The 15,980-nt window shown below is 55.2% G+C and overlaps 1 protein-coding gene across 1 annotated transcript in view; it reads left to right on the top strand.

Moving 5' to 3' along the window:
* TTC28 (tetratricopeptide repeat domain 28) overlaps nt 1-15,980 on the top strand; it is a 394,102-nt gene that overhangs the window by 358,037 nt on the left and 20,085 nt on the right. Inside the window, 2 exon segments of the mRNA XM_015562870.1 lie at nt 6,211-6,351; nt 13,504-13,645. Coding sequence (XP_015418356.1) covers nt 6,211-6,351; nt 13,504-13,645 — 283 coding nt within the window.

Raw genomic sequence — 15,980 nt, 5'->3', positions numbered from 1 at the left:
TCCTCTCTGGCGCCTCTTGCCAAGCCCTGTCCCTGAGAATGGGATGAGCTTTGGCACGGCTCCGGGCGCTTGATTCATGGGCTATTTCCATCTCTCTGGGGAAGCTGCATGTGAGCAGCATTTGGAGCCTGCCTGTGATGGCATGATTTATATTCCCCAGAGCAGGCAGGGCTGGACTTCTCCCCGGTCTCAGGAGCAGATGCCAGCAGGGCAGGTGGGCACCGTGGGGAAGCGGCTGCCCACCTGCTGGACTCTCCAGCCCCCCTCTCAGCCTTTCATCTCAGCCCCTTATCAGGATTTGTGCTGCCATCCTGCACGTGGGCCAGCTTTTACAGACTTCATTTTTTCATTTATTTAGGGTAAATAAATTCATTTATTCAGGAATGAAATTGCTGGGTCGATGGCATGCATATATATATATGTTATTTTATAAGGAACTGCAAACTAGTTTCCGGAATAACTATACCTTTTTGCATCTCTACCACCAGTTGACAGTTCCAGTTCATCTGTTTCATCAGCACCTGATATTATCAGCATTTTAAAATTGGACCCATTCAAATAGATAGTGTGGTATAGTGTGGTATCTTGTCATGTTTTAATTTGCATTTCTCTAAAGGTTAATGTCAATGAACATTTTTTTTCATGTGCTTATCTGCCATCTTATATTCTATATGGTGAGATGATTGTTCAAGGCTTATGCTCACTTTTTAAATTGGTTGTATGTTGAGTGTGAAAGTCCTTCATATGTTATGGATACGAGTCCTTTGGCAGTTCCATGGTTGGCAAATGTTCTCTCTCAGTCTGTAGCTTGTTTTTTTCTTCTCTTAACAGTGTCCTTCACAGAGCAAATGCTTTTACTTTTTATATTTTATCAGTTACTTCTTTATGGATAATGCTTCTGGTGGAATGTCTAAGAACAGTCACCCCAGGTCAAAAAGTTTCCCCTATGTTTTCTTCTAAAAGTGTTATAGTGTTACACTTTTATATTTGGATCTGTGATTCATTTTGAGTTAATTATAAGGTGTGAGGTTAAATCTGTGGTTCATTTTACAAGGTTAATTGGTGTGTTATTTTTTTATTTTTTGCATATGGACATGCCATTGCTCCTAAGCTATTTATTGAAAAGATTATCCTTTCTCTATTAAATTGTCTTTGCACCTTTGTCAGAAATTAATTGGCCATTTTCAAATGGGTCTACTTTTGGATTCTACTTTGTTCTATTAATCTATATGTCTGTACTTTTATTAAACCACATGATTTTTGTTTCTATAGTTGTATAGTAAGTCTTAAAACCTGGCAGTGTTGTTCCTCCAACTTCATTCTATTTCTTCTAAATTGTGTTACCTGGTCTAGTTTATTTGCTTTTCATATACATTTTAGATTCAGCTTCTCCATAGCTACACAGAATTCTTGAGATTTTTATTGGAATCATGTTAAACTTATATATCAATTTGGGAAAATTGCTCTTTGTTGAGCCTTAAAGTCCATCATCATGCCCTGGCCACTGCTGCTCAGTGTTTAGAGCATCAGCCTGTGCGCACCAAAGGGTCCTGGGTTCGATTCCAGTCAAGGGCACATGCCTGGGTGCAGGTTCGATCCCTAGCCCCGGTCTGGGGCACTTCTGGGAGGCAACCAATCGATGTATCCCTCCCACATCGCTGTTTCTATCTCCCTCTCCTCCGCTCCCTTCTACTCTCCCTAAAAATCAGTCGGAATGGCGTGAGCTGACGCACTTTCCTCTTCTCCGGGTCAGCACACAGTCGTTCATCATTAGTTTGCAAGCTTTTATCATGAATCGGTGTTGGATTTTGTCAAATGCTTTTCTACATCAATTGATATAAACAGATATCTTTTTCTTTAGTCTTAATGTGGCAGATTACATTTATTGATTTTTTTCAGTGTTGACCAAGCGTTACATTTCTGCAATAACTATCCCTGTTAATTGTGCTATATAATTCTTTGTATATGTTGCTGAATTCTGGTAATATTTCATTGATGAATCTTATGTCTATTTTCATTTGATCTGTGGGATGTTGGTCTGTAGGGTCCCCCCACCCCCCGTGTTATCTTTGTCTGCTTTTGGTGTCAGGGTAAAATAGGCCTCAAAAAATGAGTTGAAAAGTGTTATTTCTTCTAGTACCTGGAAGAGATTGTGTAGAATCAGTATTAGTTCTTTTATAAATGTTAGGTACAATTTGCCATTGAAACCATCTGGACTAAGAGAGTCTATTTTGGATGGTTTTCAACGATGAATGTAATTCTTTAGCAGTTATAGGACTATTCATGTTATCTATTTCATTTTGGATGTGGTAGTGGTTTGTGGTTTGTTAGTAATCGTTCCATTTTATCTAAGGTGCTGAATCAATATTTGTAGAGTTGTTTGTGGTCTTCCTTTATTATCCTCTTAATTTTTATGGGATCATTCCTGATAGTGATAGTTTTGCCTTCTCTTATTCTTGGTCTGCCTGGCTAGAAGCTTATAAATTTTATTGATTTTTTTTTTCAGATAACGAACTTTTTGTTTCATTGATTTTCTTTTTTAAAGATAAGTTTCGCTTTTTTTAGTTTCTTTGATTGCTGCTCTATTATTTTATTTCCTCTGCCTTGCTTTGATTTATTTTGCTCTATTTTTTCTAATTTCTTAAAGTAGAAGCTTACATTATTTATATCATCTTTTATTTTATTTAAAAAAATTTTAATTATAGTTTATGTTCAATAATATTTTGTATTAGTTTAGTTGTACAGCATAGTGGGTAACCAGTTATATACTTCACAAAAGTTCCCCCGATATTTCCAGTGTCTTCTTTTCTAATGTATTTTATACTATCGATTATCTCTAAGGCTTTATCTACATCCCACACATTTTGTGTTGTGTTTTTAGTTTTCTTTAGTTCAGATTATCTTTCTCATTTCCCTTGAGGCTTTTTCTTTGCTTATTTATTAGAAGTGTATTATTTATTTTCCAAGTGTTTGGAGATTTTCCTGTTTTTCTTTTTTTACTTTCAGCCCTAATCCCATTGTGGGCAGAGATCATACTCTGCATGACTCAGTGATTTTAAGTTTCTGGTTTGTTTTGTGACCAGGATGGCCCGTCCTGGGGAGTTTTCAGTGTGGGGGTGACAGGACTGTGCACCCTGCCGTTACCGGCGGAGTGCTCACTAGTTGTCAGTCTGTCCAGCTGGCTGATGGTTTTGTTTGGTTCTGTGTTTTTGCTGTTCTGTCTCTGAGTTCTGGTGACTGCTGAGGAAGGAGTGCTGACGTCTCTCTAATGTATCCCGTTCTCCTTCCAGGCCCGTCCGTGTTGGCTAGGTGTATTTGAAGCTTCGTTGATATCATTTCCCTTCTGAATACCTTCCTCTAGCAGTTATTGTAGAGGAGGTCAGCTGGCAGTTAATTCCCCTAGTTTTGTATTAGTTTTCTATTGCTGAACATCAACTTACCACACACTTTGCGGCTTAAAACAACTTCTACTTTCAGTTTCTCTATTTGCCACCAGTTGCCTGTCTGCCATATTTTAACTGCTAGCTGTCTTTTACCCTCTCCTTTCACTGAGTTTCCCAGGCAAATAAGTTCTTTTTTGGGTAATATTTCTCCTGTCAGTTCCCACTTTTCCACTCTCAGCCCCCCCCGCCTTCCACCCCCCAAGTCACACATCTGGACTAATGGGATAGCTGGCCCCACCACAGGACAAGCCAGAACCATTGTTGGTGACAAGAGAGACCAAAACATGGTGAGGAATCAGGAAGGTGGGGTTAGAGCTGGGCTGGGAGATGGGAGCTTGGGGCAGAAGAGCGAGCCCAGGGCTTTTGGGAAACTTGCCTCACCTGGCATGTTGAGTGTCGGGCGGAGGCAGGAGGGAAGCATGCGATGTGTTCAGGTGCTCACATGCTTCTTGGTTTCTCTTCCTACATTCACCCTCCTCCCTGCCCTAGTCAGACCCAAGCAGAGAGACCTGAAACAGGTGAAACGCTCAGAGCCTTAAAGTGTGTGTAGCGGGTCGGGGGGCGGGGAGTGAGAAGGGGGGAGGAAGGAGGGGCGGGGAGTCAGGGCCAAGACCTCCGCTGGGTTCAGCCCTGGCTCTCCCTCCTGGCGATCCTGCCGAGTTCCCTGGTTTCTCCAAACCTCAGTCTCCTCAGAAATAAGGTGGCGAGGACAGAGCCCCCTCACAGGGTTGTCATACAGATAAAATTAAGTCTGTGTGCAGATACTCCGCACATCATAAAATGCGCTCTGGCATACGTCATCCACTCAGAAGGTCCTCGTGGCATGCCTGCTGCTTCCCCGGCATGCCCGGCTGGGCTGGGTTCGAAGGCTTGTTTCCAGCACGTGCGGGTCAGGAAGAAAAGCAGGTTCTGGGCTAAAGGCTTGCCCCATGTCACACCTCCGTGCTGTCCCTGAACACACTCCGTTCTCGCACTTTCTAGGCCTGAGCGCTTGGGACCCTTTCCTGGTGGCTGAGTCTGCAAGGAGCATGGCTGAGTCGGGACTCCGGTGCCTCATCACCAGGCATGTTAGTGTGGGTCCTCCAGAGAAACAGAGGCAGTAGGGGACACACACACACACACACACACACACACACACACACACACACACACACACAGATTTATTAGGAACTGGCTCACAGGCTTATGGCGCTGAGAAGTCCCAAGGCCTGCAGTTGGCAAGCTGGAGGCCCAGGGGAGCCGATGATGTCAGCTCCAGTCTGAGTCCAAGTCTGCAGGCTCTTGGACTGTTAGGCAGAGAGGGGTCTCTCCTACTCAACCTTTCGTTCCGCTGAGGGGGGCTGTTTGCTTTCCTCAGTCACTGCTCCCAAGGCTACCTCATCCAGAAACACCCTGACAGACACACCCACAGTAACGCTTGACCACATGTCCGCACACCCTGCGCCCAGTCAGGTGACAGCAGAATGTGCCGTCTCCAGGGTTGACGTTCACATGGAGCTTTCAGGCTTATGAGGCTGCGTCATGCCAGATCGCATTTGACCCCATAATGACTCAGCAAGGTCTTGTCACCCCTCTCCGCGGGTAACCCTGATGTCACAGGCTCAGCAGCCTGGCTGTTGGAAGCAGGTCATGTTCGTTGTCAGCCTAAATCTCGAGGCAAGAACCTCTTCCCGCTGGGCAGCAGGAGTCCGTTCCTGTCCAGATCCCCCTGCTCCAGCACATGAGAGCCGCACGTTGCTGAGTCATCTTCCGCCCCAGTGCCCGCTGCTCTCCACCCTCCCGCGCTGGCCCCTAGACAGCAGGGCACTTTAAACAGCTGTCATGTATCTGTGGACTCGATGTTGTCATCGTTTCCGCAGCGTCTGAGTGGAACCGTCACACTGGGGAAGGTGGGGCATCTGCCTCGAGCCCCCAGGTGCTGCGGGGTGAGGACCCAGCGGCCCTCGGACACGTGCTCCCGTGGCGGCTGCCTGGCCTCACGGGCCACAGTGCACAGCGCTTACGTTTCAGAAACCTTTTGTCAATTTACTAGTAACGATGAGCCAGGGCGCTCCTGGGTATCTGTGTTTATTTAAAGGCCTTTGTGAGATGTTCTGTTACATTCTGTCATAGGGGAAATATGAATTTATTAATTCCGATCGGCAGCCTTTCTCCAGCCCACATTTCAAATGGTGCTGCTCCCCCTGCCATGGCAGCCACGCGTGTGCACGTCTGGCTCCTCAGCTGGGAAGTGCCTTTTTGGCCTGTGTCTCCCGAGCCTAGCGTGGTGCCAGCACAGGGCAGGTGCTCAGCTGCTATTTCTGGGTGGAATGGGATGGAGCGCGTGCTGGGAGGATTGCCACACGCACACTCACCTGAGCTCTACCTCGGAAGGGTCCCCTGCCAGCCCACACAGACAAGGCAGATGGCGCTGTTCCTTCACAGACAGTTGCCAAGCACCTACTATGTGTCAGGCACACACCAGACACAGGGAGTGCAGTGCTGGCTCCGGCGCAGCTCCTTCCTGTGGGGAGTGCCCAGCCCAGTGGAATTGACCGCCAGAAGCACCCGAGTGCATCCCAAGAAGCATGGATGAAAGAGGGAAGAAGCTGCAGGGATGCCGGGGGCAGGGGAGAGAGGGCGGGGGTGGGGGGCGCAGGTGACCTGGCCTCAGGGACACTCAGCACCAGGGACCCGTTGGGCGGGGCAGTGCCACAGGACCGCTTGGTTGACTTCCGTGCTCAGGGCTTCCTCTCTGTGATGGGCGTGCTCTGCACTTTCCCTGCAGGGCCTGTGCCAGCAGCGAGACCGAGAGCGAAGCCGGAGACCTCATGGACCAGCAGTTTGAAGAGATGAACAATAAGCTCAACTCGGTGACGGACCCCACAGGCTTCCTCCGGATGGTTCGCCGCAACAACCTCTTTAACAGGTGAGAGTGGGCGCTCGCAGCCGGTGCGGGGCGAGGTGCCTTCAGCGATGCTCCTTCCAGCCGCCGGCTTCTGGTCGTGTCCTGCGTTTGCAGAAGCGAGCGTGACCTCCCCCAGCCCGTGCTCCTCTGGGCCTGTGTCACAGCGGCCCCTCGGGGTCAAGTGAGAAGAGAGTGCAGGCTCGGAGTGACAGTCGGCGTGTGGCTGTGTGGGAGGCGGTTGGCCCGTCTTCACAGAGCCTTGAGCTGACTTCCTGAATACCAGGTGGAAGCGGAGTAGCATGGCACACTTCCCTGCCAGCTGGTGGCTGTGTTGACCCCCTGGCCTGAGGTTGACGGGGCCACGGAGAGTGGGGAAGCCGGCACTGCTGGAGGGGGTGCTGGTCCAGACCCAGGCCCACCTGTCTGCCCCGAGGCCCCATCCCCATCACTTGATCAAATAGGTTTTAGTGGTTTTGAGAAGAGTTGATGTTGGAATTGCCACCAGCACACCCTGCATCTTTCCATCAGGGGTGATGGCTAAGCTGCGTCCAGAAAAATGGGCAGGCAGTTGGGGTTGAGAGGCACCTGTTCCACTGCATTTGGTTGCCTGGCAACAACCGGGGGAGTCACATTGAGGTAGAACTTTCCAGAAGGGCACCTGGGCTCTGGGGTCTCTGCCACGTCCCAAGGGCCTGACTCAAAGGGCAGCAGGGTGAGCTGGGACTCAGGAAGGAGGTGCTGTGCTCTGGGAGGCAGCCTCTGCCGGGCGCCTGCTGTGCGGGCAGTGTGTGCCCGCCTGTCCCTACCCCAGGCCTGGGTTCCTCTCGGTATGTGCTGTCAGGGCGACAGCGTGTTTCCTGTCCTGGGGTGAGTGAGTGGGACGGGAGCCAAGGGCCAGGATGTAGGAACTGGCAGCTTGGCTGAGAGGAGACCAACTGTGAGCTGGTTCACCCCATTCCTCCTCGCTCCCTCCCCCGTGAGCAGGTGTCCCCACAGCCTTCAGTTCCGTGGAGGGAGACGGTCAGGGGGAGGCCTGGGCCTGGGCACACATCATCCTAGGCCAGCTTCTCAGCCCGGGAGGCAGGTGGTTCTCGCTCTGCCGGGTGATGGGTCCGTGGTTGTAAACTAGAGCCGGGAGAGCTCAGGGCTCAGGGTCGGGCCTTGCCGTGCGCCGGCAGTGGGACAGGGGGCAGGTGATTTCACCCGGGAGCCTCAGTTTCCTCGTCGCTGAAATGGGGACGCGTTTCCTGCTTTGCAGTGTTCCTTTAATGAGGGAAGTAAAGGAGTTAATATCCGAATAACACACTGACCGGCTGCCTAAGGCCTAGGCGGCCGCACACCTGTGGCTTCCTGCTGTTGGCATAGTGGGAAGGACGTTGCTAACGTTGAATTCTTAGGGTAACGTGGTGGATAGACGGGGAGGGTGGAATCTGTATGTACTTGTGCAGCAGGTGCTGGCCACCGTGGGCTGTGGCTCACCTGCGTTTCCTTGTCCTGTCCCACCTCATGTCCTGTATGTGGATCCCAAAGGCAGGCCCTCGTGTCCCTGGCCGACCTGGTCACAGGTGCGCTGGCTGTCAGGAGGGTCAAACCAGGTGCACCTGGGACCCTGCTGCACCCTGGGTGGGACGGGGTGTGAATTTTGCATCATGTAGTTCCTTTCGGGAAAACATCTGTCCTTCTGAGCTCAACACTCTGCATTAATTTATTGGTTCATTTAAACAATGTCAGCTGTGCCCACAGCCAGGCTGCGGACTGGGCCGCCCCGAGGCTGGGTGGGGAGCAGCCAGGGCTCCCTGTCCGACTGCTTGGCCCCCAGCTCCCCCCGCAGAGCCTCACACGGCTCAGGCCACAGGCCGGCCCTCAGGACAGAGAAAGGTTCGGAAGTGGCATCTGCAGGCCCTTCCAGTCTTGACCTTCTGAGGGCAGATTGGAGAAGGGACATGGCCTGCATGCTTTCAGCTTCAATGTAGCGAGCGGTAAGGCCCAGGACAGGTTGCCACACTGTGTGCTCCCAGCACTTCCTGACAAGCCCAGGAAGGGGAGGGGGCCCCTCTGGCCTCCATTCAAGGGGAGCAGAGCTACTGAGGGAACCACCGAGGTACGATCATCCTTGTCAGTCAGAACGGTGCGGGTCCTGGCGAACTTCCGGCCAGGCTTGCTTCTCACAGCTGAGGGATGCAGGCCAGGGAGGGTGGAGGCCGCCCAGGAGCAGGTGCCAGTGCTGGGCTCAGGTTGTGCCTCCCAGCTGCTGTCTGCCTGCGCCTGCCGCCTTGAGGCCTGCCCTGTGTCTCCCCCGCCCCTCTCGGCCCCTTCCATGTCCAGGGATCTCTGCTCCGAGGTGCTGCTTTGCCACCGACCAGGACGGCTAGGCAGTGGTTTTCCTGCAGGAGCCTGGTATTGACCGTGGCTGACAAAGCCTCGTCCCTGAGCCCGCAGAGGTGAGGCGGAAGCAGCCATGTGCGCAGGGCCCTGCACGCAGGAGCAGCCCAGCTCCCTCTGCGGGCTCCCCGCTCCGTGGCCCTTTCGTTCCGGGCGGTTTGCTGGACTGGTTAGGCGCTGAGGCTGCCGAGCTGATGCGAGTCAAGTGAGCCTTGGCTTTAGATTTCCCTCTCGCCACATAGACTTGGTCTTGTTCTGCCTTTGCTTCTGAGTCTGCAGCCACTATTTTTCTTCTTGTCTGTGCCCTTGGGCAGAAAACACACGTGCATGTCGAGCCCTGGGCAGGTACCATTAGTGAGGAAAACGAGGCTGCTTCTCTTGTTTAGACCATGGGCCACGGCTGCGCCCCACAGCAGAGCAGCAGCCTCAGAAAGGCCTGTCTCCCTCATCCCTGCTCACGCTTTGAAAGTCATGCCGAGGGTGAGAGGCCAGTGTGCGTGTGCGTGTGTGTGCGCGCGCGCGTGTGTGTGCGTGTGTGTGTGGGGGGGTGCCTGCCGCCGGGGCCACACTGGAGCAGCTATGCGATGCCACCCAAGTCCACTGTAGGCCAGGAGGCCTGGGCCCATGGTGTCTGTACCCTGTAGTCCGAGGTCGCGGCATTTTTCTGGGTGAGGCACAGAGTGGAGGGGAGACACCGTGGGCTCCGGGGCCAGACAGACCTGGATTTGGAACCTGGCTCTACCTTTTATTAGTTAGTGTGTAACCTTGATCCTTTAATTTTTTCATCTGGAAAATGGGGGTAAATATGCCTGTGGGTGAGTTGTGACGAGGATGCGGTAAATGTGATGAATAGACAGGCCCTGCTGTGCAGTAAGGAGTTACTTTCTCTCCCCGCTTGGGTCTGAGGTTTTGATGGCACCAAAGTCGGTGATTCAACCACTTTTTGAATCAAATCTTTACCCCAAAACCTGATTGAATAGCTTGATGCTTCCTCCCCTTACAACCTCTCTCTGGCCGCCAGATACCAGAAAGCCTTTGAATAAAATGCAGACCGATGATCCGATTGGATATCAGTTACAGCCACAGCCCTGGCTTGAGCCTTGAGGTTCCGTACTCAGTTCTGGCTGGTGTCCTGCCAGGCCCGTCCTCTGCTCTCTGTTGGTGGCCCTGAGGCTCCAGGCCAAGGTTCTGTCTGCTCTCCTGTTAGCCCAACAAGAGGGCGGAGTGTCCTCTCCAACCCTGACCCGGGCCAGCCCTCATGGTGGCGATTCTGGGCAGGGGCTTTCCCTGTCCAGTCACTGTCCTCCTCAGGGACCCCCGGCCACTTGAAAGTGAACGTGTGTGATAGAGGCATCCTGAGCAGTGAGGAACCCGGAGCCTGAGCAGAGGGAATGGTGCCGAGTCAAGGCAGCCACACCTACAGTGAGCTCCCCACCACCTCCTTCCTCCTTCCTGCCCTGCCCGCCTGGAAACGGGTGCTCTGTGCAGTGTCTGTCACCCTGTGGGACAGGGCAGAGGTCACAGCAGCTCTAGGCTCTGGGCTCCCCAGAGAACAGGGCCCCAGGCTGTGAGCTCCCTGCTGCCTGACCGCTTCGAGGAGCAGGGCCCTGCCCGACCTCGTGGCCTTGGGTGAGATGCTTCACCCGAGTCCTGTTTTCTCACCTGTCACAGCGCAGGGGCAGGGGCACCTTGTGGAAAGGACTCCAGAGATGCACACACGTCACAGCCTAGACCTGGCCCACCCCAGGAGATCCCGTGTCGAGTAGTTCCCTCTGCCCTCCCTTACGGTGTCGGAAAGATGCCGTGGCCAGATGTGCCGAGGTTACTGTCCTGGCCGACGTATCCCGCAGCCCTGCGTCCACACGGGACCTGTGTGCCTGGTGGGGAAGTGAGGTCAGGAGGACGGGACACAGGAAAGAGGTGGCCCAGGAGAAGACGCTCTGTGGCCTTGGCTCTTGCGCCTGCGTTCAAGCGCTAAGGTCACGTACATGCAGGCTCACAGCAGCCTCAGGCCTGGCTGGGGCCTCGGAGGTCTGAGCTCCCGGAGGATGAGCACCTGCGCTCCCTGTGACCCTGCAGACATCCTGGGCCTCCCCTCCAGGAGCCCTGCCTGGAGGCCGGAGTGGCTGACGTGAGCCCAGACACTGCAGTTCCCACGGAGACTTCCCACCCGCGTCCCGCAGCGCCCATGGCGTCCCCTCCACGGCTGTCACACCGGCAGGCACTCCAGCCCCCGACGTGGTTGCATGCGGGCGGCACTAGCGTGTGCGCACACAAGTGAGGCCAGCCCAGCCCAGCCATAAATCCCCCACCTGGGCAATGGAGCTCTTCATCCCTGCGGAGATTCATGAGCAGCGAGTGCTGCCCGGCCGCCTGGTGTTTGTCATCATCCCAGAGACATCAACTGCACCCTGACGCCCTGCTCGTAGCGCTTCACATATCATCTCAGAGCGCAGCATCTGCACGCACAGGGACGGCCCTCCCCCTCCCCGCCAGCCCCTCTCCCTGGACACCAGCTCGCTCCCTCTCCTTTCCCATCACCACACAGATGGCCATGCAGTGGAGAAAATGAATGTTTCTCCAGAAGTAGATTAATAAACATCATCTGAGGAATGAGTTAATGAAGACAGTGTGGTGTGAGAAAACGCCGAGAGCTAGGCTGTCAGTTAGCAGGAAGGGTCCCTGGCCGTCCATGGACAGGCCTGGAGGAGAGCGAGCCAGTGCCACCTGCTGGAGCCGTGCGGCGGTGCAGCTGTGCATCCGAGCCGGCCTCCTCCATGACCGACCCAGCACCAGGCAGAGGTGCCTCCATCAGCTCCACCCTTAGACCCAGCAGCCAGGAGGCCAGGGTCGGAGGTTCGTGCAGGCCTTCAGGTTGCTCAGTGTGTCCTGAAGGTTGACAAGGCTCAGTGAAAATCGCTCCCCTGCCCGGGGGAGGCCTGACCTGTCGCCTTGCCCTCGTCTCTTGCCCTCTCTGCACCGCGGTTCCTGAAACAGGAAGAAGGAGCAGCCCTGCTTCGTGGGCCCTGAGCGGGGACGTGGGTGTGACAGGCCGAGCTGGTGCCTAAATGGGAGCACAGCCCCTCCCGCACCTCACCCTCTGCCAGGTGGGAGCGTTTCCAACCACCCAGACGCCCAGTGTGAGACACAGAGGCGGAGAGCAGCCCGCCAGGCTGGAAGGCCCTGCAGAATTCAGAGCAGAACAACAGCCCCCTGGGTGCACCAGGCGGGGGGACCGTGCTGGGAAGGGGACAGGTGTGCTGCGAGGCCAGCAGGGAGCAGGTCGTCCACACACCTGCCCACACCTCTGCCAGCCAGAGGCTTAGAGCTCGGAGGACCCATTGCCATTCAGCTGGGACCGAGATCTGACCACGGGGCGCATCCGCGGTGCCAGCTCTCACGGTGGGCACAGGAGGCTGCAGGGCTTTGGGCTGTGAGCTGTGGCAGTGCCCTGTCGGTCAGCAGAGGGGTTGAAAGAGCCACTGTGTTTGATAGCTTCCTAAGTGGAGTAAATTTTTTGTTTTTTAAAACTAGAGGAGATCTACAGGGACTTTAGTTCAATCCCTTTCTTATAAGCAGGAAAAAGGGGTAGAACAGGGGCCCATGCTGGACCCTGACCCTCGGCGTCCTGCTGGAGCCACATGGCCAGTGAGCCCGTATTGTCTGTCACGTGCCCAGGCCAGAGCTGAGCGGACAGCGCGGCTGCTGTGGGTGATTGAATGGCTCCGGGCGGATCTCTAAGCCGATGGGCCCCGCACCACAGGTCACTCGGGCAGGAACGGCACGTGGAAGCGGCTCTTGGACTGCAGTCTGCGCAGTGGCTGTGGCACCTAATGCTCGGAGGGAAGAACACGGCCCGCCGGCCACCATGGCCAGTGCAGGGCAGTCCTGCTCCCGGTCCGGCCCGAGACCCTCTCCACACCGGCACCTCAGGCGGGCTCAGGGCCCCTGGGCCCCTCCGTCGCTCTTGGCCTTGGTTTCCTGCCCCCACAGCTCTCAGCCCCCCAGTCGGTGGTCCCGGGGCAGCTCTCCAGTGCACACCCACCTGCTGCTGCTGTCGAGGCAGAGGAGAAATGAAGGCAGTTCCTGCCAGACGGCAGCGAAGGTGGGGGCTCAGCGGGAGGCGGCCAGGGAGCCGCTGCCCAAGGCTGGGGCTGCTCAGAACAGACGCCTCCAGCTCAGGGGAAGAGTCCTGACGAAAAAGTCTTTGACCTAAATTACTGTTTCAGATTGGCTGGCTGTTTGTGCTTATTTGTTGTTTTTAACCAGCAGCTGAGCATTTGGGGGTTTTGTTTACATTGAGGAGGACATCTCTAGGGCTGGTGCCTACCGGGCTCACGGGGCTGCCCGGGGCCGAGGTTGGGGCCCCCTTGCTCCTGGTCCTGTCCGAGCCTCCCGCCCGCCCGCAGGTTGGGTGGCCCTGGGACACTGTCCTCCCTCAGTGTGGTGGCTGCTGCCGATTCCCATGGCCTCACGTTGGCCTGCACACAGTCCCGCCACGCGAGGATGTAACTATCCCCTTGACCAGCACTCTGGTCACTTGATCAGGAAAACGCCACAGAAATGAGTTGCCGCATGCAGCTGGCTGACCCTCCTCTTTCTGTCGGTGCTGCTGTTCTGTGACAGTCACCTGAAAGCGGGGAGACGGGGCCCTGCGGAGGGAGCTGGCGGGGCGGGGTGTTCGCTCTGGCTGTGGGCAGCGTCCACTGCCTTCCCAGGAGCTGGAGACCGCGGGGGCGTGGCAAGGCCCTGCCTGACCCCTGACCCCTGACCCCTGGCTCCTCTCTCCAGGAGCTGCCAGAGCATGACGAGCTTGGCCAGCAACACGATGTCGCCTGCCAAGGACGGGACCTCCTCTCTCCCCCGGAGGCAGAGCTTCGCCAGGCCCCCGCTCCGCGCTCTGTACGACCTGCTCGTGGCGCCCATGGAAGGGGTAAGTGCCCCCGGGCCGCCAGGGCGCACCATTCCCCGCTCAGTGCCCACGTGGAGGTTCCCCAGGACAACAGCCTTTAAAAGCCGGCTGCTTGTGCGCGGCAGGTCCGGGCTCAGACCCCGGCTCTGCTCACCAGCCGGTAAACTCAGCCGTCTCTCAGGTACAGAACGAATGTGCTGCCTCCCCAGCTTCCAAAAGCCAGACACAGGAAGCGCAGGGACCACCGGAGCTGCCGCCATGGGGCATAGGCCGTGGCTCTCTGCACCCTGCGGGGGCGCGTCCTCATGGCCCCACCTCTCCTGTGAGGGTCTTGCCTGAGCAACTCAAGCCAGGCTGTGCATTCTGGTGAGAACAGATCCCTCGACCTCGCCAGCATCAGGAGTCACTGACTCCATCAGAGTCCAGCGTCCAGGGTTCCCTGGCCTGACATTTCCCAGAGGGTTGGGAGCGGCGGTGGCCAGATTTCTGTGGCCCTGGTCTTTGCACATCATTTTTCTTTATTTCAGAGAGGAAGGAAGAGGGAGAAGAGAAACATCAGTGATGAGAGCGCGTCACTGACTGACTGCGCTCTGTACCCCCCTCTGGGGACTGAGCCTGCAGCCGGGCGTGTGCCCTGACCGGGAATCAAACCATGATCTCCCGGTTCATAGGTCGAGCTCAACCGGTGACGTAAAGAACAATGGATGCCATGAGACCAGTGGCAGCTCCTGCCTAGACAGCGTGCTCCTGAGAGGCGCTAGGAAAGGGGGCGACGTGACGAGCTAGGGAATAATCCCGAAGTGAGGCATGGACTTGGAGAGCTTACCTTAGTGTCCGACATTCACAGCTGCTTCTCGTGATGACTGTTTGACGCGGAAGGAGTTTGTCTGCTTCCAGCGACACCAGGTGGCGCCTTCCAGAGGCCGTTGTGGTCAGTGACCAGAGCAAGGGCTTTGCGGGGCCCCGAAGTGCTCCACTCACCGTTTCCCTGGAAGCAGCTGGAAGGCTGGGCTCTGATCAGGAGTCCTCGCCATCCCCACCTGACCCAGCTGTTTGTTTGTCTACACGGCCCGTGTCCGTTCCGGCCGGAGTCAGGCCTCAGGGCCACAGGGAGCTGGGAGGCCTCTTAGCTCCTCCCCAGCGCTGCCCCCAGAGGAGGCCTGGATCCACGGGCTCCCACAGCAGGCACACCCGCTGCTCTGAGGCCACTAGAGGGCGACGTGACACCGTCAGCCACTCCTGCTGGCACTGGCCGCTGCCAGACAGCCAGCTCCTCCTCCACATTTTCACGGCAAGCCCACGATTATGAATCACTGACACTTCCAGACTAAAACGATTAGCCTCTTCGCGTGGGGCTTGTAATTATTTGAACAACTGCCTTTGTTTAGCCGTGGTCCGTTGCTGAGGGACTAGGTCAGCCAGTAGGAAGGTGGGACACATTGCACCCTGGGCTGCACCCATGTTTGATGATCTGCCTTAAGGGAAATGCCACGGGCTCTTTCCTGGGACCACCCTGCGCCTCGCTGTCGGGAGGGGTGAGCACGCCCTGTCTCTGAGGATGGCCCAGTTCCATGTGATGGCACAGGAGCCGTCACCAGTCATCAAGCCAGATCCTGTCTGACACCCAAGGGAGAAAAGGCACCAAAGAAGAGTTGCAGGTGTTTAGTGTGAAAGGGACAGGGACCCTGGTCATGTCTGTGGCATTTGTTTTAATCAACTTAGAGGGAAGGATGGTGACCCAGGCCCCTGAGCCTGGATGTCCCTGCTTCTGTGGAAGGTGGGCCCCCTGACGGCTCTTGTCCTGGCCCACATGCTGACAGCAGTATCTGGGGGTCACGGCAGATGGAGGGGCTCCACTAGGAGAAGCTGCTCGTTCACTCCGGTCCCAAGTCACCCCTCAGTTTGCAGATGGTGCTTCATCCAAAAGCCAGAAGCTGCGTTAGTCAAGGAACCAGACTTAGAACAGGAACTCCCTCAGGGTTCGGTCAGACCACCCCTTAAAGGTCCATTTGGGGAGTTAGGACTTCTAGTCTTTGCCGTCCTTATCATTATTTCCATTTATTTCAGTTCCCTGTTTCCTGTCGGTATGGCCTTAAAAACCAAGGCTCTAGGACAGGTAGCCCGTGTGCAGGACTTTGGTAGCTGCTCTTGACGAGAGGGGCTGCCTGTTGAAGTGGAGTTACCTGTTTCAGGACCCCAGAAACTTGATTAAAACTGGCTGTTGGAAAACAAACAAACAAAAAAACCAAAAAAACTTGCTGTTTGTGCTGGCTCCATTGGTAAACTGCCTTCCTAACGGGAGCTTGGGAATTCACCCAGACTCTCAGCTAAGATGCGAGGCAGGGGTCTGGCCCTG

This window comes from Myotis davidii, unplaced genomic scaffold (assembly GCF_000327345.1).
Source record: "Myotis davidii unplaced genomic scaffold, ASM32734v1 scaffold478, whole genome shotgun sequence".
NCBI classification, from domain to species: Eukaryota; Metazoa; Chordata; class Mammalia; order Chiroptera; family Vespertilionidae; genus Myotis; species Myotis davidii.
Note: the sequence above shows the minus strand (reverse complement) of the source record. Positions and strands in the feature narration are given on the sequence as shown.